Source organism: Homarus americanus, unplaced genomic scaffold, assembly GCF_018991925.1.
Source record: "Homarus americanus isolate GMGI-L3 unplaced genomic scaffold, GMGI_Hamer_2.0 scaffold30108, whole genome shotgun sequence".
NCBI lineage: Eukaryota > Metazoa > Arthropoda > Malacostraca > Decapoda > Nephropidae > Homarus > Homarus americanus.
In genome coordinates, this window is record NW_024748109.1 from 9575090 (window position 1) to 9602498 (window position 27409).

General features: G+C 40.7%; 1 protein-coding gene across 1 annotated transcript in view; it reads left to right on the forward strand.

Moving 5' to 3' along the window:
- LOC121880119 (potassium voltage-gated channel protein Shaker-like) overlaps window positions 1-27409 on the forward strand; it is a 130248-nt gene that overhangs the window by 64422 nt on the left and 38417 nt on the right. The window contains 3 exon segments of the mRNA XM_042387176.1: window positions 1760-1889; window positions 6117-6307; window positions 20140-20304. Of these exon segments, the coding sequence (XP_042243110.1) occupies window positions 1760-1889; window positions 6117-6307; window positions 20140-20297 (479 nt within the window). The 3' untranslated portion in view covers window positions 20298-20304.

A 27409-nucleotide genomic window follows, 5' to 3' on the forward strand; every position in this document is an offset into this window, starting at 1 on the left:
GTCACTTCATCCTACCATCACGATAACTTGAGGTGAGCTTTCTGTTGCCGGCATTGGCGTTCTTTCCTTCGTCACCCATGCATAAGCTTCACCAGTGAACCGGAGAAAATCTCATTCACTTACTGTTGGCATTTCAAGAAATTAAATTCCACTGGATTGTGACGCCACTATTGACAGAGAGTTGGCAGTGACGTCATCATGTGTTTGTACCTAATGCGTCACAAGCCATGACGTCATCAGCTGAGCGTTAACGTTGCCGTCACAACTTGAAAAAATATGACGTCACAGATAATGAAAATATTGATTCCCTAAAAGGTAGCTAACTATGGCGTCACGGACCACTTGAAAGCTCGCCGGAGATGACCTCATCGATAATGAATAAGCCTAACTGTGACGTCACGAGACACTGGGCTGTGACGTAGTGATGCGGAACAATGACCCCTGTAGAGTCTCAGTCACTTGTTAGCTGTCCTTACGGCCTCTGTACTTCACCTTGATGAAAAAGGCAACATGATGGTGTATGTGTGTGTGTGTGTGTGTGTGTGTGTGTGTGCGCGCGTTTGTATTTGTGTGTGTGTGTGTGTGTGTGTGTGTGTGTGTGCGCATTTCCGCCCGTGTGTATGTGTGTGTTCGCACATGCCCGTCCGTGTTTGTGTAGGTGTGAGAGGTGGACGAGCATGCGAGCGTCCGTGTGCTTGGGTGTAAATGTCTTTTTGTGTATATGTATAACCATGTGTGCCCCTTCTGTAGGTACTTGCTCTCACTTTTGATGTACATAGTGTGTTGGCGGTGTGCATGTGTACTCGCTGTGTATGTCTCCCCCGCTGGTTGTGACGTAGAGCCGTTCATGTAACATCTACAGTACTGTGTAGCGGCTGTTTTTACTCCTCTATCTCGGTGTTGTGGTTGTTCTTGGTGTTGGAGGAGTGGGTGTGGTGGGCGGGGAGGTGGTGGCGGGGCTGGGCAGGGCAGGGCGGGGAGGGGCGGGGAGGGGCGGGCGGGAGGCAGGCAGGCGGAGGTGACCACGCCCCGGGTTGTGTGTTGCAGGCGTCGTGTTATTCTCGTCGGCCGTGTACTTCGCTGACGCCGGCTCTGAGCGGTCCTGCTTCAAGAGCATCCCGGACGCGTTCTGGTGGGCGGTTGTCACCATGACCACAGTGGGCTATGGAGACATGAGGTAAATGGGTGACGCTGCTGCCGCTGCTGCTGCTGCCGCTGTCTCACTCTTCCTTCCGGAGCCCCTGACGGTGCCGTTCCCGGGGCACGCAACACCCGCACCAGCCACACTCCCTTCGCCAGGTTGTTCATCCTCACATGTCAGCACCAGCAGACATGCTGTCGGTTTTGAACTGTCCTTCTGATTTAGAATTCGTTTCACGAACACGTCCTCACATGCCAATCATATCAGTTGTCAGCGGTGGCGGGCGTTGCTCTAGGAGACGCGAGCACCGTCAGGAGCAGCCGGAGGTGTCACTGTCAGAGGCGTCCACTCCTGCGGGAGTCGGCTCCTGCTGGTCCTTCCTGCAGCCCACCTTCCCTACCAACCACTCGCGCTAGTCTTTCATCCCCAGCTTTTCCCCAGCGCCTTCCTCACCAGGGGGAAGCTAGGGGGCGTAGCCAAACTGGGGGGTCGTGTCACTGGGGGAGCCCTGCACATGCCACCCCCCTACAGCCCCCCCAGAGCGCCCCCGAGAACCTTCCCGCCCCTTCTTCTTCTGCCCTGGGGAGTGAGGCCTCAATGTGTCTGTTCCTATTGCAGGTGTGGTACTCTTCTCAAGTGCTGTGTACTTCGCCGAGGCAGGCTCAGAAAAATCCTACTTCAAGTCTATTCCTGATGCCTTCTGGTGGGCGGTCGTCACCATGACAACAGTGGGCTATGGAGATATGACGTACGGGTCACATGAGCCTCCTGTGGCTATCCTGCATGACACTAGCCCGGCGAGTCCCTTCCCAGCTCTCTCAGCGGCCTACGGCCCTACACTCACCAGCATGTTCACACGCCCAGACATGCCCACACACACACACACACACACACACACACACAGTACCTGACACACACACACACACACACACACACAGTACCTGACACACACCAGTACCAACACGGTCACGCCGGGCGGGAGGGGAACAGGTCTGCTCTGCGGTAAACAAAAGTACTAAACGACTGCTACTCTTGAAGCAGACGATGTTTTCATTGCGTACACACACGCTGTTACTGTAGGTGTATACAACAGTGACGCGTGTCGTGATATACATAGACTCTTGTTACGTATTATAGTAACGCTGCTGAAGGAAATCCAGTTCGACTCAGAGGGAAAACCACATCACAGACCTGTTCCCCACCCGACCACTGTACCGCGCAGGATATTAATCAAAGTCGTGAGGACGGGTAATGCCCTAGCCGGAGTGACCAACTACACTTGGCGGGTATCGAGCCCCTGAAGTGTACTTGGTCGTAGGTGCCACACTTGGATTATGTACTGCCTTTGTATCTTTTTTTTTCACCGCCATCTTTGGCCCTACAAGCATTGACGGACGAACTGGATCATGTCTTCACACACTCCCTGTTTGACTACTTGTGCATGCCGGATAGTTAACTCACGGCGGGTTATATGTCAATAAGACTTCCCTGGTAGACCACAACTCAGGGGAGATGTGTATGGCAAGAGTATTTTATTATTTTTTTTTTTGACAAATGATGACATTTGTTCACGCGGGCAACTATGAGCACTACTGCATTAAGACCCATTTTACCGGCCTCACATCCCGGAAAGTGGCTCTTGCTGACTTTTTTCTTGTTCTTATCAAACATATCTTCCTTGGTATAGGTCGAGCATGGCTTATTGACATTTCTGGCATCGAGTTTATAATAATGTAAAGCTTTCCACATCATGTATCACGCACATCACAAGTTGCTGACGACTGAGACAGATCCGCCGTTACCATCAGTTTCCCTCCACCCCACTAGGAAGGGACTACTAGACATAGCTTGCATGTTACTAGTAAATGGGCGCCTCAGGCCCCTCACATGACGGTACCTAGCCAGCCTGCACTCGCCTATTTTGTATCATATTCTAGAAAAGGAGAGCAAGGGACAATCAAAATAAAATAAAATAATGTGTGAACGTATATATAGATATATATATATATATATATATATATATATATATATATATATATATATATATATATATATATATACACAAATGTGTGTCTGTGTTAGTGTTCTGTACTATCGTTAGTTTTAGTATTCTCAACGCGGATTGAACCTTTAGAAATTATGCTAATGCCTGACGATAATTATGTCACAGAGACATTTTTACAAGTTTGTATTGATATATAGATGATAAGAGTTCTAGAATATGATACAATGACTCAGCTTTTGGCTTTTTATACTCAAGTTTCTCTTCTTAAACTTGTCTTTCACTGTCTGTCTATTGACAAGCTTTCAAGTACCACACAGTTTGTATCTGATCCTGTATAGGTTACCCTCTACTTTATTTACCTACTTTCTAATCCTCTTTAACTCTGGTAGTGAATCCTACAAGTACCACACTGTATAATGCCCAGTATCCTTGCCATATCTTCAATCCTTTCCTCCCAATCCTCTAGAATAAGTACTGAATCCTACTCAATCTCTTCTTAACCCGATTCCTTAACCCAGTACGATGGTATTATTGATCACCTCGAGTGGCACACAAAGGAATGCGAAGCCTATTATCTAACACTGTATTCATTAACCACACAGAAGGTTTAAATAATAACAAAACAGGTAAATAGTGCATTCTAAACACCATAACCTAGTACTGGCAATTTTGATTACCATCCAAAACAGATACGAACGTTAGTCATCTGTTTGATACGAATATAAGATATATTTATTGTGCACTTTTAAGTTAGCCATAAGCCCCAAGAGTCATTATTACTTCCTTGAAGGACAGAGGTGTAAGCCTGTCAACCAACTTTATAAAAAATTGTAGAAATGAACTCCAGATAACCTAGTGTGTAGACTAGTAATAAGGAACCCTTCACCACCTAAATCCTTTTGATTACCTTTTAATAAAAGTTATAATGTTGTGTAACCTTATGATAAGAGTTGGGTAGTTGTCATCACCACCTTGATCATAGTAGTTGTGACAGTGATGTATCCCGTCCTGCCGCTGGCCTCTTGAGGGGCAGCTGTCTGTTGCGACCCACCCCTGCCTCCCGTGCTAGTGAGAGGGATCCCTCTATTATGTTAAGGCTCCTCTTATACACGAGTGGCTCTCTCTCAACCTCGCCAGCATTGAACGGTACCTTAACATAGCCTCTCTTGGTCTCCAGTGTCTTCTCTGCAGTTTACGGGTCCCTCGTGGGATTGTACATAAGATCGGTCAAGGAATGCATTATAATCTTGCTCTGAGTTGAGTCACTTGGTCGTGTTGAGACGTCAGAGACTTAAACCGTCCAAAGCTGGTGATGAGTGAGCTCAGCTCCTTATTCTCTAAAATTACGAGCCTAGTTTTAGAAAGGACTTTGTCCTCCAATCCTGATGTAGGTTAAGTTATTCCTTTCTCGTCCCTTTGATATGGCATACTTGTTAGTCAGCCCTCAGTGGACACCCTTGTCAATAGTTCCTAAGAAGTCAAGCAAAAAAATCCTTATATATATATATATATATATATATATATATATATATATATATATATATATATATATATATATATATATATATATATATATATATATATATATATATATAAAACCAAACCTTGTGTGATCTCAGTAGATTTTCCTAAAATCCCTAAGTCAGTAGGATGTGCCGAACCTTGTCTCACCCAATCCTTTGTGATAATAGAATTAGATTCCACTCTCCCCAAGCCTTTATAGTAGAAGTAATGATTCCCAAATTCCCTAGTAACTCCCTATAATGTGGCATATAACCCCCAGCATCCAATCCTAAACAATGTATCAAAACCTTTGTACCATTCATATCCCCGAGTGAGTAGCCTTGAATCCCACTTCCACCAACAATCTGCTGTATAACATTAGTATTGGATCCCCCTCCCTCCCTCTTCCCAACCCACCCAGGTGTTCATTACTCGTTGTTTATATTTTCCCGGGTAATTATTGATACTCAGTTGACATTTCCCTTTTTTTACCATAGCCGATCCCTTCAAAGGACAGGCGGTAACGAGACTAGCTTCAGTTTGCACCACAGTAGAAATTTAATTATTATTATTATTATTTTTTACCTTTGCAAGCACAGATGCCTATATTTTTTAAAAGGTTTTTCATATTTCTGTACTTTGTACTGATGTTCACCAGTTTCAGCAGCTTTTTCCACAACACTTAGCTTAGTTTCTGAATATTTCGTAGATACTGCAATTAATACTATACCCTTTTAGTGAACTTTAGGCTAGAATCTGAAAACTTTTAGTGACTTTTTAGTCTAACTTCTCTCTTTAAGCTTGCCTAACTCTCTAGTAGAGCTGTCTGCAGTGGGGGCTCTCTCTAATGCTAGATTTATCAAATATTTATAATTATGGAATGATATAAGGGGGTATAATTTCTGGGGTACAGTAGTTCCATTTTTCACATTAGGTACAAAAAGAAAATTTATAGTTTAGCAAGTGAATGATAGTGAGTTAAGTTGGCTCAACAGAGTACCATGACCAGAGACTTTTGTGAGCAGTACAGTAGGTGTAGAGTGTGATGGTGGGAGAGGTGTCACCGCGACACAGGGTGTGGTAATCTCACAGTCCACACACTATACTGCAGTGGACACTTGCTTGCCTCGCTTATGTTCCTCCAGGTAGGATATATCTTGATATATTTCAGCTTAGAGAGGAAATAATCATGAGAAATATATCGAGGGGAGGATAATATCCTATCTCAAATTAGTCAGTCAAATGAGATCTCTCTTGTGAAGCTAAATTCTCACACCAGCATGACCACGGGAACGGCCCTACTACATGTTCCCTTTGTCCATAGGCCTCCTCCAGATTTGTTTCAAGAGAAATATTTTCTTGTGAATCTAGTTACCCCCTACAAAGCATAGATCTTGCTCTTGCCCCATCTTGCCCCCCATAATAAGGTGCCTTGAACTGTGGGTACTGACCTGTCTTGCCCCCCAGGCCCGTGGGTGTGTGGGGCAAGATCGTTGGGTCCCTGTGTGCCATCGCCGGCGTGCTCACCATCGCTCTTCCTGTTCCCGTTATCGTGTCAAACTTCAACTACTTTTACCATCGGGAGACTGACCAAGAGGAGATGCAGAGTCAGAACTTCAACCACGTCACCAGTTGCCCGTACCTGCCTGGCACTGTTGGTAAGTAACCACCACAGTTCAGTTCTCTTACCAGTATCCCTCTTGTGTCTCTTCTACCTGGTTAACACATCACTTGTCCCTTGTGCCAGCTATCTCCATCACCTCCCCGGTGCTAGCTGAGTATACCTGCCTAGTCTCAGTCGGTCATTGGCACTACAAGATGTCTCAGTGCCATTGAGTGAGGGAGAGGGGGTGGAGTCATCCTCACCCACAGCCTGAGTTATAATCTAAAAAAAACCTTCTCAGTCTGAGTAAACATAAATTGTATCCATGTTGTATTTTAATGTTAGTGTTTACAAAGTCATATACTCCCTCACCACCCTCGCCAACACCTTAACCTCCCCCCTCCCTCACCACCCTCACCACCAACCTTCAACCTCCCCATCCCTCACCACCACCTGACTCACTCCTCCTCCCTCACCACCATCTGCCTCACCCACCACCATCCCTTTTTCACCATACCACCCTCACCACCACCCCACCCTCACCACCACACCCTACCACTCACCACCACACCCCACCCTCACCACCACACCCCTCCCTCATCACCACCTCTCCTTTCCACTACCTGCCTCACCTGCCTGCTCCGACACTACGCCTCCTCCTTCTTCTTCTTCTTCCTTGTTTCCTCTCACACGTCTTTTTCTTCGTCTATTCCTTCTCCTTGTTCTGTCCTCCACGCATCATCCTTCTTTTTCTTTTATTTCTCCTCCTTGTCCCCTTCTTCCCTCTACCACGATTTCTTCTTCCTCTTCAATTTATTGCCTCCTTTCTTATTTCTCCCCCTCCTACCTCCATCCTCGCTTTTCCCCCTACCTCCATTTTGTATCTCTCCTCCCTCTTTGTTCCCTTCCCTCCTCCTTGTTTCCTCCTCTCTTCGTTTCTTCCCTTCCTCCCTCCTTTTTTGTGTACCGCCTTCATCCTTTCTTTGGTTCCCTCAATCTTTACAGTTCCTCTTATCGTCTCGTTATCGTTTTTCCGTTTTTTGTTCTCCCCTCTTCCTCTTTCCTCACTTGCTCTTCCTCCTCATTTACTCCCTCTTTCCCCCGGTCGTCAGCTTGTCTGAGTCCCACTTGGTGTAGGAGTGTGTTACCTCCACGGCCAAAGATCTGTTACAGCATCACACCCTTCAACCCATGGCCAAAGATCTGTTGCAGCATCACGTCCTTCATCCCACGGCCAAAGATCTGTTACAGCATCACACCCTTCAACCCATGGCCAAAGATCTGTTGCAGCATCACGTCCTTCAACCCACGGCCAAAAATCTGTTACAGCATCACATCCTTCATCCCACGTCTCTGAGATCGTTAAATCCTTCATCCCACGTCTCTGAGATCGTTAAATCCTTTACCCCACGTCTCTGAGATCATCAAATCCTGCATCCCACGTCTCTGAGATCGTTAAATCCTTCATCCCACGTCTCTGAGATCGTTAAATCCTTTACCCCACGTCTCTGAGATCATCAAATCCTGCATCCCACGTCTCTGAGATCGTTAAATCCTTCATCCCACGTCTCTGAGATCGTTAAATCCTTCATCCCACGTCTCTGAGATCGTTAAATCCTTCATCCCACGTCTCTGAGATCATTAACTCCTTCATTCAACGTCTCTAAGATCGTTAAATCCTTCATCTCAAGCCTATAGGGGGTTTCAGATCTCACTCTACCTATATAACTGATTATCTTCTCTGCCCCTGTTTCTGTCAGATCATCAGGTTCTATAACCTTATAGTTTAACAGCATTAGATCCCATAATATCTTCTGCCTTACGTATGTTAAGGAGTTACAGCTTTTATCGATTTGTCTAGCCTGTTTATTATTATCACATATATAGAGAATCAAATCATTTATATATTTTTTAAAGATAATCCGATCCTCTATCTATTGTATGATCCTTTCTTCCCCATATCCAAAAGCCAGTGATCCTCTTCCCTATGTTTATCTTCTTTCACTTGTGATATTTTATTCCTCAAGTAGTAGATCCTTTCTATAACAGTTATCGGGAAATCAGTTTTTCTATACCATCCAGTTTCAGACTATCAGATCTTGTATCCAAATGACCCACTTGTTCTTTTCTCTCTCTCTCTCTCTCTCTCTCTCTCTCTCTCTCTCTCTCTCTCTCTCTCTGACATGTAAAAGAATTAGATTGTATAGTGACTTAGTCTATTTGAAAGATCGCTTTATCCCTCGACCCCTTATGTTTTGGAGAGCTACTGTAGATGTCTTATACTGGAGATAGAGCCTTTGATCCTCTTTCTATCTATTAATCCTCCATTATGCTACAATATCAGGTATTTTGTTTCTTTAATCCCTTATACTTCATCCTGGTTGTGGAGGAACATTGAATCTCTCCTCCCTTGTGTCGTCAGATCCTCTGTCTTACGTGTGTTGGAGCATTAGGTCTTGTATATCACGTGTGTTGGAGCATTAGGTCTTGTATATCACGTGTGTTGGAGCATTAGATCTTGTATGTCATGTGTGTTGGAGCATTAGGTCTTGTATATCACGTGTGTTGGAGCATTAGGTCTTGTATATCATGTGTGTTGGAACATTAGATCTTGTATATCACGTGTGTTGGAGCATTAGGTCTTGTATATCACGTGTGTTGGAGCATTAGGTCTTGTATATCATGTGTGTTGGAACATTAGGTCTTGTATATCACGTGTGTTGGCGCATTAGATCTTGTATATCACGTGTGTTGGAGCATTAGGTCTTGTATATCACGTGTGTTGGAGCATTAGGTCTTGTATATCACGTGTGTTGGAGCATTAGGTCTTGTATATCACGTGTGTTGGAGCATTAGGTCTTGTATATCACGTGTGTTGGAGCATTAGGTCTTGTATATCACGTGTGTTGGAGCATTAGATCTTGTATATCACGTGTGTTGGCGCATTAGATCTTGTATATCACGTGTGTTGGAGCATTAGATCTTGTCGTGTGTTGGCGCGATAGATCTTGTATATCACGTGTGTTGGAGCATTAGGTCTTGTATATCACGTGTGTTGGAGCATTAGGTCTTGTATATCACGTGTGTTGGCGCATTAGATCTGTGTATATCACGTGTGTTGGCGCATTAGATCTTGTATATCACGTGTGTTGGAGCATATAGGTCTTGTATATCGTGTGTTGGCGCGCAGTCTTGTATATCACGTGTGTTGGCGCATTAGATCTTGTATATCACGTGTGTTGGAGCATTAGGTCTTGTATACGTGTGTTGGAGCATTAGGTCTTGTATATCACGTGTGTTGGACATTAGGTCTTGTATATCACGTGTGTTGGAGCATTATCTTGTATATCACGTGTGTTGGAGTATTAGATCTTGTATATCACGTGTGTTGGAGCATTAGATCTTATATATCACGTGTGTTGGAGCATTAGGTCTTGTATATCACGTGTGTTGGAGCATTAGATCTTGTATATCACGTGTGTTGGAGCATTAGATCTTGTATATCACGTGTGTTGGAGCATTAGGTCTTGTATATCACGTGTGTTGGAGCATTAGGTCTTGTATATCACGTCTTGTATATCACGTGTGTTGGAGCATTAGGTCTTGTATATCACGTGTGTTGGAGCATTAGGTCTTGTATATCACGTGTGTTGGAGCATTAGGTCTTGTATATCACGTGTGTTGGAGTATTAGATCTTGTATATCACGTGTGTTGGAGCATTAGATCTTGTATATCACGTGTGTTGGAGCATTAGGTCTTGTATATCACGTGTGTTGGAGCATTAGGTCTTGTATATCACGTGTGTTGGAGCATTAGGTCTTGTATATCACGTGTGGAGCATTAGATCTTGTATATCACGTGTGTTGGAGCATTAGATCTTGTATATCACGTGTGTTGGAGCATTAGATCTTGTATATCACGTGTGTTGGAGCATTAGATCTTGTATATCACGTGTGTTGGAACATTAGATCTTGTATATCACGTGTGTTGGAACATTAGATCTTGTATATCACGTGTGTTGGAACATTAGATCTTGTATATCACGTGTGTTGGAACATTAGATCTTGTATATCACGTGTGTTGGAGCATTAGATCTTGTATATCACGTGTGTTGGAGTATTAGATCTTGTATATCACGTGTGTTGGAGCATTAGATCTTGTATATCACGTGTGTTAGATCTTGTATATCACGTGTGTTGGAGCATTAGATCTTGTATATCACGTGTGTTGGAGCATTAGATCTTGTATATCACGTGTGTTGGAGCATTAGATCTTGTATATCACGTGTGATGGAGTATTAGATCTTGTATATCACGTGTGATGGAGCATTAGATCTTATATATCACGTGTGTTGGAACATTAGATCTTGTATATCACGTGTGTTGGAACATTAGATCTTATATATCACGTGTGTTGGAGCATTAGATCTTATAATCAAGTGTGTTGGAGCATTAGATCTTATATATCACGTGTGTTGGAGCATTAGATCTTATATATCAAGTGTGTTGGAGCATTAGATCTTATATATCACGTGTGTTGGAGCATTAGATCTTATATATCACATGTTTTTGACCACATATTTGTTATAGATCATCAATTATTGCGTGTTACGTTTCTTAAGTAATCAGATTCTTTTTATTCTATAACTCTTGTTACATCAACATCTAATCCTTTTATTCGTCCAGATATTTATTTAAGCGCATCGAACTGTGTGTCCTACATAGGTCAGTGTTGAAGCTTGAAATATTTTTATTTTTCATATCTGTTGAATCTTCAAGCCCTTGTTCCCATATTTGATGAAGTTTCAAATACTTTGCTCCACCACCATTAAAACATCGAATCTCTTTGTTTTTAGTCTTTTCTTTATCATATGTTACAGATTTTAATTTTCCTGCACACGTTTGTTAGAGCATTATAAACTTTTACTCTTCATCTTCGTCCCATGAGTGTTAGGGCATCAAATCCTCTTTATTATATCCTCATTCATCAAACTCTGAAACATCATATCATTTCTACCAAATAAGTCCATGAATATATATTTCTCTACCCCATAAGACTGGAGGATCACTTCTTCTACCTCTTTATGGCACACATATTGTAATAAAACAACAGATCCTATATCTTTTATCCAACATATATAAGACCATCATTCTCTGTAAGCCCTTTATCACATATTCATGGGAACTAAAATCCTATATCACTTCATCTCTCATACATTAGAGCATCAGATTCTCTATACCAGTTGTCCCCATCCTTTTCTGGTGCTCTGGGCCACATTTATCATTGTAAACATAATGGAGGGCGCCAAAACTTTGGATCTACATTCAAGAAAAAAAATCATATATACTGTACTGTTATTTGCAGTTTTACACGTCTAACTGTTACCGGTTACATACTTTTTACATTTACTCTCGGACAGGACGTATGTATTTACAGCAGTGAGAATCCCAAATAATTCACAATTTTTTAATAATCCCTCGCGAGCTCCACAGCGCCTGCGAACTACAGGTTGGGTTCCACTGCTCAATACCAATGTGTTCGAGATGGTTATGATGTCTCTTCCATGTTTGTTGGAGCATCAGATCCCGTGCCGTGTACCCTTTTGTGCCTATTGATTCATAAACTGTTTGTTGTATTGTATTTTTTACTGAATTTTAGTGTGTGTGTGTGTGTGTGTGTGTGTGTGTGTGTGTGTGTGTGTGTGTGTGTGTGTGTGTGTGTGTGTGTGTGTAAATCACTGCTGTGGTATCTCTCTACCTCAACATTTACATAAAATTAGATAAGTCATTAAAAAAATAAATGGTTCTCGAGACATGAATAAGGATAGAGATTACACAGATTAATTGATAAATAAATATAACCAAGCTTGACAATTAACAGCCAAAAACACAAACAAATTAATTAATGAATAATGTATAATGCTACAGACACAATTATTTATTACTGACAGACATGAGTAAATATCGAAATACTGAATATACATAAAGACGAGTGTAAATATATGCATAAGTATAATAATAATAATATAGCAAATACATAAATACTGTATAGCTAATTGATTGACGAACATAGTGAGTAAATGAATAATAACCAAAAGATGAATAAAACATCAATTAAAAAATAACTCAGATAAAGCAAAAATGTTGAGATAGTTTGATAACATTAATGATACATAATATACCAGCTGATGATAAATAAAATATTAATACCTTCAGAAAAAAATATTATTCCCATAAATTATAAATAAATTGGTTTATTACAATGATCGTTTACATATTGAAATAAGTTTATAGATTCAGGTATTTTTATAAAAACCGTAGCTCTTACCTTTTAAAATATCCTATAGCTAAAATAAGGTTATAGGCACAGGTTTTGTTTTCTTCACACTTATTTGTCAACATTCAAACATATTCTCTGGTAGGAAAACACACTCGCTGGATTTTCCTATGAAGTCTATCGTTCTATCTATCTATCTATTTGTCTGTCTCTCTGTCTGTCTGTCTGTCTGTCTGTCTGTCTGTCTGTCTATCTGTCTCTCTGTCTGTCTGTCTGTCTCTCTGTCTGTCTGTCTGTCTCTCTGTCTGTCTGTCTGTGTCTCTGTCTAATGGTATAAGATTTTCTCCTTCACTTCACCCAATTCTGAGTACCTTAACTACCCTATATGAATAGATAGATGAATAATTGGTGAATAGTTACATGTATAGACACTACGACTGAGTAAATACGTTAATGAATGAATGAATAATTAGATGATAGTACAGAGATACATGATAGATGAGTCTATTAACAGATGATACATACTTTAATAAAGGGATAATATATATGATACATAAATATATATGACTAAATATATAATTCCTGCTTTAATGTATATATGTATACTGTATATATATATTAATTGATGGATTGATACATGACTCAATGGATAAATAATCCATAAAGTAGATAACGAATTATACAAGATTTATTGAATATACTAATACAATAATTAATGAGGAAATGTACTGACCACTGGATCACAAACTCTCATTACACCTAAACTATTTGTGGCAATTTAAAAGTTCTCAGCCAATTATATGAGTTAATTGTGTTAAATGTGACAAAAAAAATAATGATTTCATCTTTCTAATTTAAGTAGAGTCCGTGGTTAAGAGGACTTTGATTTTAAACTACATTAACAGAAGTACTTGAATGAGTTTACATTAAGAGCAAGAACTTTTATTTTAACCATTTAAGTATTCTGTTAAATTTCTGTTCTGGCATCAATAATTGGAGTAGCGGGACTTTTGATTCTGACCAAAACAGGTGTTCCACTCTAATTAACTTTATTTATAGCAGGGGTGAGACCTAACAAGTGTGCAAAACATTGAATTTTGGTATCACTGAGGCTTCATATAATTAGTAGGTATTGTTTTGTGCTTACGGGGCCCCGGCCGGTTGAGGTGTGTGTGTGTGTGTGTGTGTGTGTGTGTGTGTGTGTGTGTGTGTGTGTGTGTGTGTGTGTGTGTGTGTGTGTGTGTGTGTGTGTGTGTGTGTGTGTGTGTGTGTGTGTGTGTCATCTGTTTCTTTGTATCTGTCTGTCTGTTTGCCTGTATATATATATATATATACATACAGCATATATGTGTGTGTGTGCTCTCATTTCTCTTCTTACAATATAATCCCTTCCTAACCTTTTTCTCCATTATTTCCTTTTCTTCTAATTCTCTCTCTTTCCTCTTCCTTCTCTACTCCAAACTTCCTTCTTCAATTCTTACGTCTCCCTCACTTCCTCTTTATATTCCTTCCTCTTCTTTTGTCATCAATCTTCCTCCAATTTTCCTTCTTCCTTCATCCTCTTCTCTCTTTTTCTTTAACACGTTTTGTCTTTTATTATTACTATTATTATCATTTTACGCTCATCTGCCCATTCATCTTTTTTTTCAGCCCAAATATTTGTTTTTGTAATTTTACTTCCTCCCATTCCTTAGCCCCTTTTCCCCTTCCTTAGACTCTCCTCCATTTCCATAGTTTTTCTTCCTCTTCATTATTCTCTACTCCACTTCCTTAGTTTTTCCTCCTCTTCTTTATTCTCTCCTCTACGTCCTGAGTCTCTCCTCCCCTTCCTTAGTCTCGCCTCCACTTCCTGAGTCTCTCCTTCACTTCCTTAGTATCTCCTCCACTTCCTTAATCTCTCCTCCACTTCCTTAGTGTCTCCTCCACCTTCTAAGTGTCTCCTCCACTTCCTTAGTGTCTCCTCCACTTCCTTAGTCTCTCCTTCACTTCCGTAGTTTCTCCTCCACTTCCTGAGTCTCTCCTCCACTTCCTTAGTGTCTCCTCCACCTCCTTAGTGTCTCCTCCACTTCCTTAGTCTCCCCTTCACTTCCGTAGTTTCTCCTCCACTTCCTGAGTATCTCCTCCACTTTCTTAGTCTCTCCTTCACTTCCCTAGTTTCTCCTCCACTTCCTGAGTCTCTCCTTCACTTCCCTAGTTTCTCCTCCACTTCCTGAGTATCTCCTCCACTTTCTTAGTCTCTCCTTCACTTCCCTAGTTTCTCCTCCACTTCCTGAGTCTCTCCTCCACTTCCTTAGTCTCTCCTTCACTTCCCTAGTTTCTCCTCCACTTCCTGAGTCTCTCCTCCACTTCCTTAGTCTCTCCTTCACTTCCTTAGTTTCTCCTCCACTTCCTGAGTCTCTCCTCCACTTCCTTAGTCTCTCCTTCACTTCCTTAGTCTCTCCTCCCCCTCCTTAGTGTCTTCTCCACTTCCTGAGTATCTCCTCCACTTTCTTAGTCTCTCCTTCACTTCCCTAGTTTCTCCTCCACTTCCTGAGTCTCTCCTCCACTTCCTTAGTCTCTCCTTCACTTCCCTAGTTTCTCCTCCACTTCCTGAGTCTCTCCTCCACTTCCTTAGTCTCTCCTTCACTTCCTTAGTTTCTCCTCCACTTCCTGAGTCTCTCCTCCACTTCCTTAGAATCCCCTCCACTTCCTTAGTCTCTCCTCCACTTCCTTAGTGTCTCCTCCACTTCCTTAGTCTCTCCTCCACTTCCTGAGTCTCTCCTCCACTTCCTTAGTCTCTCCTCCACTTCCTTAGTTTCTCCTCCACTTCCTTAGTCTCTCCTCCACTTCCTTAGTGTCTCCTCCACTTCCTTAGTCTCTCCTCCACTTCCTGAGTCTCTCCTCCACTTCCTTAGTCTCTCCTCCACTTCCTTAGTTTCTCCTCCACTTCCTTAGTCTCTCCTCCACTTTCTTAGTCTCTCCTCCGCTTCCTTATTCTCTCCTCCGCTTCCTTAGTCTCTCCTCCACTTCCTTAGTTTCTCCTCCACTTCCCGAGTCTCTCCTCCACTTCCTTAGTCTCTCCTCCACTTCCTTAGTCTCTCCTCACCCTCCTTAGTGTCTCCTCCACTTCCTGAGTCTCTCCTCCACTTCCTTAGTCTCTCCTCACCCTCCATAGTATCTCCTCCACTTCCTGAGTCTCTCCTCCACTTCCTTAGTCTCTCCTACCCCTCCTTAGTCTCTCCTCCACTTCCTTAGTCTCTCCTCACCCTCCTTAGTTTCTCCTCCACTTCCTTAGTATCTCCTCCTCTTCCTTAGTCTCTCCTCACCCTCCTTAGTCTCTCCTCCACTTCCTTAGTATCTCCTCCACTTCCTTAGTCTCTCCTCACCCTCCTTAGTCTCTCCTCCACTTCCTGAGTCTCTCCTCCACTTACTTAGTCTCTCCTCCACTTCCTTAGTCTCTCCTCACCCTCCTTAGTGTCTCCTCCACTTCCTGAGTCTCTCCCCCATAAGTGTCTCCTCCACTTCCTTAATATATCCTCCATTTCTTTAGTCATTAGTTTCTTCTCCACTTCTTCAGTCTCCCCTCCATTTCCTTAATCTCTCCTCTACTTCCTTAGTTTCTCCTCCATTTCTTCAGTCTCTCCTCCACTTCCTTAGTTTCTCCTCACCCTCCTTAGCGTCTCCTCCACTTCCTGAGTCTCTCCTCCACTTCCTGAGTCTCTCCTCCACTTCCTGAGTCTCTCCTCCACTTCCTTAGTATCTCCTCCACTTCCTTAATCTCTCCTCTACTTCCTTAGTTTCTCCTCCATTTCTTCAGTCTATCCTCCACTTCCTTAGTCTCTCCTCTGCTTCATTAGTCTCTCCTCTACTTCCTGAGTCTCTCCTCCACTTCCTTAGTCTCTTCTCACCCTCCTTAGTGTCTCCTCCACTTCCTGAGTCTCTCCTCCACTTCCTTAGTATCCCCTCCACTTCCTTAATCTCTCCTCTACTTCCTTAGTTTCTCCTCCATTTCTTCAGTCTCTCCTCCACTTCCTTAGTCTCTCCTCTGCTTCATTAGTCTTTCCTCCATTAGTGTCTCCTCCACTTCCTTAGTCTTCCCCTCCACTTCTTTAAATATCTTCCTCCTCTTACAAAGTCTCTCCGTAAGATCCTTCATTCTCTTCGCTTAGTGGTTTTCCTCCCCTTCACTATTTTCTCTCTTCCTCTTTTATTACTCTTTTTTTTCTCTCCTTCGTCTCGTCTTCTTTCATATTTATTCTGTCTCCTTTGTGTGTCATTCACTGTTATCGTACAGATACTTTTTTGACCTCGGTAATATGTCAGTTTGTTAACCTCATGTGAACCTTTACCTTGCTAACCTCATTCAGTCCAATTAATTAATAAAAATATGTTGTTAACTTCGTGAGACACATTTTTATTCACCTTGTTAACCCCATTTCCTGGTGCCAATATTGTTAACCCCATTTCCTGGTGCCAATATTTTTAACCCCATTTCCTGGTACCATTATTGTTAACCCCATTTCCTGGTGCCAATATTGTTAACCCCATTTCCTGGTACCATTATTGTTAACCCCATTTCCTGGTGCCAATATTTTTAACTCCATTTCCTGGTGCCAATATTTTAACCCCATTTCCTGGTGCCAATATTTTTAACCCCATTTCCTGGTACCATTATTGTTAACCCCATTTCCTGGTGCCAATATTGTTAACCCCATTTCCTGGTACCATTATTGTTAACCCCATTTCCTGGTGCCAGTATTTTTAACCCCATTTCCTGGTGCCAATGATTTTAACCCCATTTCCTGGTGCCATTATTGTTAACCCCATTTCCTGGTGCCAATGATTATGACCCCATTTACAGATGCCAATAAAGTTAACCCCATTTCCTAGTGCCATTATTGTTAACCCATTTAACAAGTGGCAATAACCCCATTCATTGTTACCAGCCTAACCCTTTTGTATAAATGCCTTGTTAACCCAATTAATTGGTGCTAATACATTGTTAATACCCATTCTCTATCTCAAATGGTCTTTATCCCCATTCCCATTTGCAAATATTTTGTTATCCCCATTAATTGATATGAATATTTATTGGATCCATCAGTGTGAGAAATCCCCTTAACTATTGTACGTACATAGTTTTACCTATTACTGGTGTATATCAATGGGTAATCCCATTTATTGGAGTATATCCCTATTTAATCTCATTTACTGGTGTATATCCCTGGTTAATCCCATTTACTGGTGTGTATCCCTGGTTAACCCCATTTACTGGTGTAAATCCCTAGTTAATCCCATTTACTAGTATATATCCCTAGTTTATCCTGTTTACTGGGTGTATATCCTTGGTTAATCCCATTTACTGGTGTATTTCAATGGTTAATCCCATTTACTGGTGTATATCAATGGTTAATCCCATTTATTGGAGTATATCGATAGTTAATCTCATTTACTGGTGTATATCCCTAGTTAATCCTGTTTACTGGGTGTATATCCTTGGTTAATCCCATTTACTGGTGTATATCCCTGGTTAATCCCATTTACTGGTGTATAGCCCTAGTTAATCCTGTTTACTGGTGTATATCCCCAGTTAATCCCATTTACTGGTATATATCCCTGGTTAATCCCATTTACTGGTGTATATCCTTGGTTAATCCCATTTACTGACGTAATCCCTAGTTAATCCCATTTACTGGTATATATCCCCAGTTAATCTCATTTACTGGTATATGTCCCCAGTTAATCCCATTTACTCGTATATATCCCTGGTTAATCCCATTTACTGGTATATATCCCCAGTTAATCTCATTTACTGGTATACGTCCCCAGTTAATCCCATTTACTGGTGTATATCCCTGGTTAATCCCATTTACTGGTATAAATCCGTGGTTAATCCTATTTACTGGTGTATATCCCTAGTTAATCCCATTTACTGGTATATATCCTTGGTTAATCACATTTACTGGTGTTTATCTCTGGTTAATCCTGTTTACTGATGTATATCCCTAGTTAACCCCATTTACTGGTATATATCCCTGTTTAACCCTGTTTACTGGAGTATTTCCTTGGTTAATCCCATTTACTGGTATATATCCCTGTTTAACCCTGTTTACTGGAGTATATCCCTGGATAATCCCATTTACTGGTACATATCCCTCGTTAATCCCATTTACTGGTATATATCCTTGGTTAATCACATTTACTGGTGTTTATCCCTGGTTAATCCTGTTTACTGATGTATATCCCTAGTTAACCCCATTTACTGGTATATATCCTTGGTTAATCCCATTTAATGGTGTTATCCCTGGTTAATCCAATTTACTGGATATATAATCCTGGTTAACCCTATTTACTTGTGTATATCCCTGGTTAATCCCATTTACTGGTGTATATCCCTGGTTAATCCCATTTACTGGTGTATATCCTCTGGCTAATCCCATTTACTGGTATATATCCTTGGTTAATCCCATTTAATGGTGTTTTTCCTTTTTAATCCCATTTCCAAGTGGATATTCCTTGTTAACCCTATTTACGGATGCTAATGCCGTTTCAAATGTGTTATATTTTGTTTCTCACTTTCACATAATGTTTACACTTTAGTAAATATGGTTGTGAGTGTGTCAGTCTTGTTTGGAAATATTTTAATAATGAAAAATATTTCTGTTCAGGCACTTTGTGGTATGTGTGTGTTTTTCAGTTTGTTTGCTTTTTTTTTCAATTAAAGTGTAAAAAAAATTCGTTCCTATATATTTTTTTTCATTTTTCGTTTTTATGTCTTTAGGATTTATTTTTTTTTTTTATTTGCCTGGAGTTGGATTACGAGGAAGCATTTAGTAAGGGCACCGTCATAGTGGATTAACTTTGGCGCTCATCACTTGTTTTTGTACTTAGCCGTAGCTTGAAGTGAGCCAGTTAGATGCATTCTCATATATCTGGATCAGAGAAAGATAATAATTAATGTTACGAGCCCTTTAGAAGATGGTAGTTTAACTCTTTTGTTTGTTTGTTTGTTTGTATGTTTGTTTGTGTGTTCGTTTGTTTGTTTGTTTGTTTGCAACCACAGGGGACCTCCAGATAGTTTTGTCCCACCAGGTAGCTGACAGGTCCTCCTTCCTCCTTCATCTGGTAATTTTCTTCTGGTTTCTCCCCATCAGGTTGTTAAATGGTTCTTCTCCTGGTTATTTCCCACGAGGTAATAAGCAGATTCTCCCCTCACCACGTAGCTTCACTCCATAGTTCGTCTCCTTCTGGTTAAATAATAAATTGGTACTTCCCCCATCAGTTAGTTAACAGGTTCCTCCCTTACCTTTTAAATAACAGGTTCTTCCCCTACCAGGTCAATAACTGTTCTTTCTTATTAGGTAACTAACTGGTCTTTCCCTGCAAGGTAATAAACTCGTTTTTCCCCTACAAGGTAACAAAAAGGTTTTCCCCTTCCAGGTATTTAAAATGTTCTTCCCCTACCAAGTATCTAAAAGTTCTTCCCTACCAGGTAACAAATAGTGTACGTTCTTCCTTACTAGGTATATAAAAGGGTCTTCCTCTACCAGGCAGCAAGTATGTTCTTCCTTATTAGGTATCTATAAGGTGTCTTCCTCTATCAGGTAACTCACAGGTTCTTCCCCCTACAGGCCAGCACTTGAAGAAGGACTCATTATCCGAGTCCTCTTCCGACATCATGGAGCTTGAGGAGGGCATCCTGTTGCAGCACGACCTTAGTAAAAAGCAGAACTGTAACCCGCGCCACAACAATAACATAAACGCCATGAGCATCGAAACTGACGTCTGACACTTGTGTGAGTACCACTTGTGTGTTTTACCTCTTATTATGTATTTTGGGGGGAATAGGGAGGTTCTACGATACCTTGAAGTACAACGCTTGGAGTGCGACCTTGATGTTTGATCGCTTGGAGTATGACTTGATGTATCCTGATCCGGCGCGGGATTTACTTCTTAGGTTATCTGTGTCAGTCTGTCTGTCAGTTTGTAATACTGTTAACTGTCAGACTGTAGAGATGGACGCTGACCAGGAACAGCTGCTGGACTTTCACTCCTGAAGAAGGTCACGCCTAGTGGGGACGGGGGGAGGAATTGTTGTCGATGTAAAGCATGCCATCTCATCCACGTCACGGAGGTCATGGGCCATCTAGTGGGTGTGTGGCGGGCCGTGGCTCGTGGAGTGGTACGTGGCATGGCGTGGTACTTACGTGTTTTGTGGCCACTTGGAGTACGACCTCATGTGTTGTGTGGCCACTTGGAGTACGACCTCATGTGTTATGTGGCCACTTGGAGTACAACCTCATGTGTGATCACTTGGAGTACGACCTCATGTGTGATCACTTGGAGTACGACCTCATGTGTTGTGTGGTCACTTGCAATACAACCTCGGGTGTTGTGTGACCACTCGGAGTACGACCTCTTGTGTTGTGTGGTCACTTGTATTATGACCTTATGTGTTGTGTGGTCACTTGGGTACGACCTCCTGTGTTATGTGGTCACTTGGATACGATTTCATGTGTTGTGGTCACTAGGAGTACGACCTCATGTGTTGTGTGGCCACTTTAAAATCGACTTCATGTGTTAGGTGGCCACTTGGAGTACGACCTCATGTGTTGGGTGGCCACTTGGAGTACGACCTCGTGTGTTTGGTGGCCACTTGGAGTACGACCTCATGTGTTTGGTGGTTACTTGGAGTACGACCTTATGTGTTGGGTTCTCTACTTGGAGTACTACTTCGTTCAGGTATATGGATGTTTTTTTCGCTTTTGATTTATTTCGTTTCATGTCAATAAAGTACATTCTTACATCTTCAGTTATGAGTGTTAGGGGATTAAGGAGTGGAAATCAGTAAGTTTCACGAACAAAACGTATCACTTATGTTGGATGAACTCGTACGTAGGGTACCCTACATACAGTACATCCCTTCATTTGCATTTATTTTTGTCATGCATTACTAAACCGTAGCATGTTTGTCTACCCCACCTTACCTCACTCTAGCCACCTGTTTCACACTCAGTAACACTTACCTCTATTCTCTCAAGTTCTTAACTCAGCGTTTCGCATTCTTAATAGTACGTTCCGTCATTTTTCCTCTACGTTTACACCGCGTCGAAGTCATTAGAGTATCTTATCAGTCACTTCTTTCTGCCGTATCTTCATATCTTTGTTCGTCATTCCGTCCATCACCTCACCCTTCACCCATATCCTCTAGAAATACGCCACCCTCGTGTGCAATTTTTGTATTATTATGTTCGAGAGACGCAGGCCCTCGACAGATCCACATACTCTCACTTACACAACTTCCCTGGGAGCTCTAGCAACTTGCCAGCATCTCACTACTTCTACCCGGTTTCTCAGCATCCATTCCTTCAGCTTATCTAAATATTTTCTTCAAGTATTTGAAATTCTAAGTCCTCGCCAACCTCTCACCGCCCACCCGTACATGACACTGACTCCATTTTCTCAGACAACTCCACCTTTCTCTTGTCAACATTCATTTTTGCTCTTTGTCTCATGCTTTTTATTCCACTTTGTATCAGTTTCTTGTGCTATGCTTCGTATACTACACTAACAGCAGCGCTCAAACCTTCCACTACAAGTCAGATTTTTCGAGTGTTACTCCCGTGCCTTTTTTACCCCCAAGCTCCTCCTCTCCCAACACCGTCTCAAAGAACATTAACGTTTATTAAAGTTTATAATCAGAACCCACACCAACTCCACTCTATTGAAAGATGCAACGTTACCCCAGTGACAACCTTGGCAACCCTACCACTTACAACATTAGATCATAAAAAGACGGGATGTTCTTAGCAGAAACACAAGTACCTGTCCGAGACTCCCCACCATTGGCTTGGACATAAGACCCGAAAATGTAAGGCATAAAATTGCAATATTTGCTAAACAGACAAACACCTACATAAATATAATACCTAAGACGAAAATTAGCTGAAACACAAACATGAGAAAACAGAAGCACTTGGGTTGAACCCCAAGACCTAGCATTCTACTACTATTTTCCAATTTCCTCGCTTTTCCTCTTGCACTATCCACCAACCCCAAGTCCCTCCAAATTCCACCATTATTCTTGAAGTCCAGTTCCCTTACCACCAATCTACGTACCAGCATCAAGATCTCTTCATACTTTGCTTCACCCATCGATCGATCAGAGACATCGGTACAGGTCCAATGACTGTAATGTATGGTACACTCGGAAACCATAATCTCTAGCCCACCTGGGTCGGTTTTGGAGGTTAGAACAGTGTCCTTTCTGGATGGGGGCCCACTCATACTATCACGAGGCAATACACGCACGAACACACAGTCATAGTACGGCTGTATAGATGATATTATGTATAAATATTGTATATGGCATTTTATACCCTGCATTATCTTCATTATATATGAACACGAAGAAAAAATACCATAGGTTGTAGTTACGAAAGTATGAATGGAAATAAACACTTCCAAACCACCCACTGAATCCACACAACGTGTGTGTGCCAGACCACGATGCTTCCCATCATTCGCATAACTATATGAAAAATCGTGTTTAATTTAACTACATATTTCAAAAACCTTAAATTACACGTGGATCAGTCACTCCTCATTTGACACACTTATAGTGTAATACTTTGACCATCCCACCTGGGCACATGGAGGCCCACGGTAACTCTCACTGGGCAACATACGCACGAACACACAAGTTATGATATGAACTCTTCCAGGCTTCACTATCATTATCATGTTATGTTCACCGTGCTCTGTATCTTGGTAACTAGTCATAGTATCAATACATGACAGTGTTATTAATATAATATTGTAACTTTTACTCTACAGTTATTGTTGTAAATCATGGGCAGGAAGGATACATAAATTGTAATATGTATGGTTCGCTCAAAGCCACCCCAAGTCAGACAACGCGTCACACAAAGTTACACTGTGTGTGTGTGTGTGTGTGTGTGTTCTGTAACATTAAGCTTCATCCTTAGTAGGTAAGATGTTTCATAAAGAGGTTTCTCCCATTCGTCATTGTGAGCATCGTCCCAGAGCACATTGTTTCCATCAAAACCATGGTTCATCCTTATTTCCCTTCTTCCGTGTAACTATATCCATATGGCTAAGTGCTTGGTTTTCATTTCTTTATTTACCAAAATAATGTGGATCACTTACTCGTTATTTAACACATACATGCACTTAGAGCATCAGGATTGTTTTGTAGGCATGACTATTGGTTAATTGAAACCCCAAAAATATTTTTCACATTTATTATGCATAAACATTGTAAATATATCTGTGATTATTGTAGTATATAACATATATTTAATGTCTGGACAGATTCCCCAGAGTTATGCATATTAATGCATAGATTTTGTAAGCATATTTATGCGAAGTGACGTAGAACCACATAGTAAAATATCTGGACAAATTCCCGAGAGTTAGGAAACGAAGTCTATGTGGCCCCAACGAGGTTACACCAGAGAGCTAACTCCCCCGCCACCCCCTACAAGGCACCGTCGTGGGCGGAGATTTAATTCTTGACCACAGGTTAATACCGTGTCCAACCTCCATCTGCTGCTATAACTTCATGCAATCTGGTGGGCATGGAATCTACCAGATTGCAGCAGATGTTCAGCCTCCTCTTTATTCCCTCCCACACATTATGTGCGTGTCTCCTCACTGCCTCCCTCATTTTCTCCCCAACATCCCATTCAACAACCATATGCGCCCATAGATTTTCTATTGGATTACAATTGGCTCCTTTAGAGGGCCAGTCCAATAGAATAATCTGCGGGTGCGCCTCAAACCAACGCTTGACTGCCTGACTTGTATGTATTGGACTGCGGTCTTGCACCATACATATAGGCTGTGGGTCTGGGATGGCATATGAGTTGCTAGGAGGATGGTTAGCAGTCCTGTTGAACTGGCAGGTAGACAAAATAGAAAACTCACAGCCAAACTGTAAGAAAACACATGGGCAATAAGACATTAGTAAAATATACTAGGTCATTTTAGCGCGTGCACACACATTATATACAGACCTATTGGTCCTTGCGAGGCTGTTTGGTTATGCTATGCTAACTAGTTTGCTAGGGTGAAGGTAAGTATATATATATATATATATATATATATATATATATATATATATATATATATATATATATATATATATATTTATATATATATAACTCTTCTCAACAAATGCAAGGATGTTGCCCCGTGAGAGTTGCCGTGGGTCTCCATGTGCCCAGGTAGGATGGTCAAAGTATTACACTATAAGTGTGCCAAATGAGGAGTGACTGATCCACATGTAATTTAAGATTTTTGAAATATGTAGTTAAATTAAACACGACTTTTCATATAGTTACGCGAATGATGGGAAATAAAAGATATAGATGGGGTGTGGTGGAATCATCGAGGTCTGGCCACAAGCGCTGTAAACGTTGTGTGGACTCACTGGGTGGTTTGGAAGTGTTTATTTCCATTCATACTTTCGTAACTACAACCTATGGTATTTTTTCTTCGTGTTCATATATAATGAAGATAATGCAGAGCATAAAATGCCATATACAATATTTATACATAATATCATCTATACAGCCGTACTATGACTGTGTTGTTCGTGCATGCGTTGCCTCGTGATAGTTAGAGTGGGCCCCCGTCCAGAAAGGACACTGTACTAACCTCCAGCACCGACCCAGGAGGGCTAGAGAATATGGTTTCAGAGTGTACATCAACATGTTTTTAGGCTGTATATTATTTATCACTCCAGGGTCCAAAATGCGTTATCTTTATCTTTTGGCCACGTGCATGCGTTGCCTCGTGATAGTTAGAGTGCCCGTCCAGAAAGGACACTGTACTAACCTCCAGCAACCCAGGAGGGCTAGAAGTGTACATCAACATGTTTTTGGCTGTATATTATTTATCACTCCGGGCCAAAATGCGTTATCTTTATGCCACATTGCCTGAATAATTCACAGTGTTATTGTGTTATTAATTGTCTAATATAATGGACATAGTTGATTATATATATATATATATATATATATATATATATATATATATATATATATATATATATATATATATATATATATATATATTTATATATATATATATATATATTATATATATATATATTTATATATATATATATATATATATATATATATATATATATATATATTATATATATATATATATATATATATATATATATATTATATATATATATATATATATATATATATATATATATATATATATATATATATATATATATATATATATATATATATATATATATATATATATATATATATATATATATATATATATATATATGCTGTAGGTGCGCGTGATCACAGGTGCAAGGAAAACACAGAGTTACAAAGCTTTCGTGTAATTCACATCTTCAGGGTGAGTACAGACTCTGTACTTAGTCTGTACTCACCCTGAAGATGTGATTATATATATATATATATATATATATATATATATATATATATATATATATATATATAAAATCACTTGACTGATCTCTTCTTCATATTTTACGGAGCGTAAAAACAAGACAACTTTGGATTATTATCATCGCGAAAATTGGAAATTCACTTGTTGCGTGCGTTGTGAGCCGTGTGCTGGGAAACATAACTGCAATATCAAAACTTGTCCCTGTAAACGTCGTAGATTTATCTACCAAGAACGAGTAATAAAAATATTCAAATTGTTCATAATGTTAAATTTCACTCATAAACAATGTTTAAAATTCAATGGCAACATGTTAAAGCGAAAAGTTACATTTAAATACTAAAAGAACGTTTGAAAACTGGTACCAACAGTTAAATACTGACAGAAAAAGTTCTCAACCCAAGACTAACATTTAAAAACCCAAAAGACTTCACTACAACCGACACTAGAACTTTAAAATCGACAGTGCTTGGTAAAAAAAGACACATAACATCAGACAATCTCACTTAAAAAAAAAGACAGTCTCACTTAAAGTAAAGCGTCACTCCCAATTATAACTGTCCTCTTGCTCCTAAAAACAACACCAACGTTAAACAACTCAACTAAATCGACACTACTAAATAAGAAAATTTTAAAATAAAACAAAACGAAGGAGCTTTACCGTTTACACGCAGATGTAGATATATATGGATAGCCAGATCTCCAAACGTCACCATTATTGTACTTGTATAGGTTCCTCATGCATAAGGCTCCACATTGCTTATTAATGGTATTTGCTGATGTTGTTTTTCTTGTAATATGACCTGGACGGAGTTTCTTGTTCTTCTTTTGTTTCTTGCCATTGTTATAGGAGCCTTTCAGGTGACGTCACACGGTTTATTTACTTTTCGAGACTGGGCAAGAAGGCACAGTATTGCTCCCCAGTGCATGGTTCTCTCACATTAACATCACATACTGTACACACACAGTCGAGCAAAATGCGTGTCCCACAGTTTGTAGTAGCTGGCAGATGGACATGGAAAAAGTTACTTCAGTTCTTTAGTATGTAACCAATCGTATTTTTATTCTGATAATTTAAGGGGTAATAACTATTGTGCTGATCTCTGATAGTTTCCGCACTTGGGGAAGCAAATATTAGCAGGAGAAATGCTCTTAAAACATAAGTATCTGGAAGAAAACAAGAAAAATATTACACAATTTTAGCAAAATCCTCCACCCCTCTGCGTGACGTCACGGGGCAAGGAGTTTACGTCTCAGAACTTGTTCATCATGTTCAAGTTCTCTTTAAGATATTCCATCTACCAGAGCGTTTCACATGCTAGTTTTTGCTTCTCCAAGTGCGGATACTATCAGAGATCAACACAATAGATATTATCCCTCAAAATATCAGAATATAAATACAATATGTTAAATACTAAAGAACTTTACTGAAGT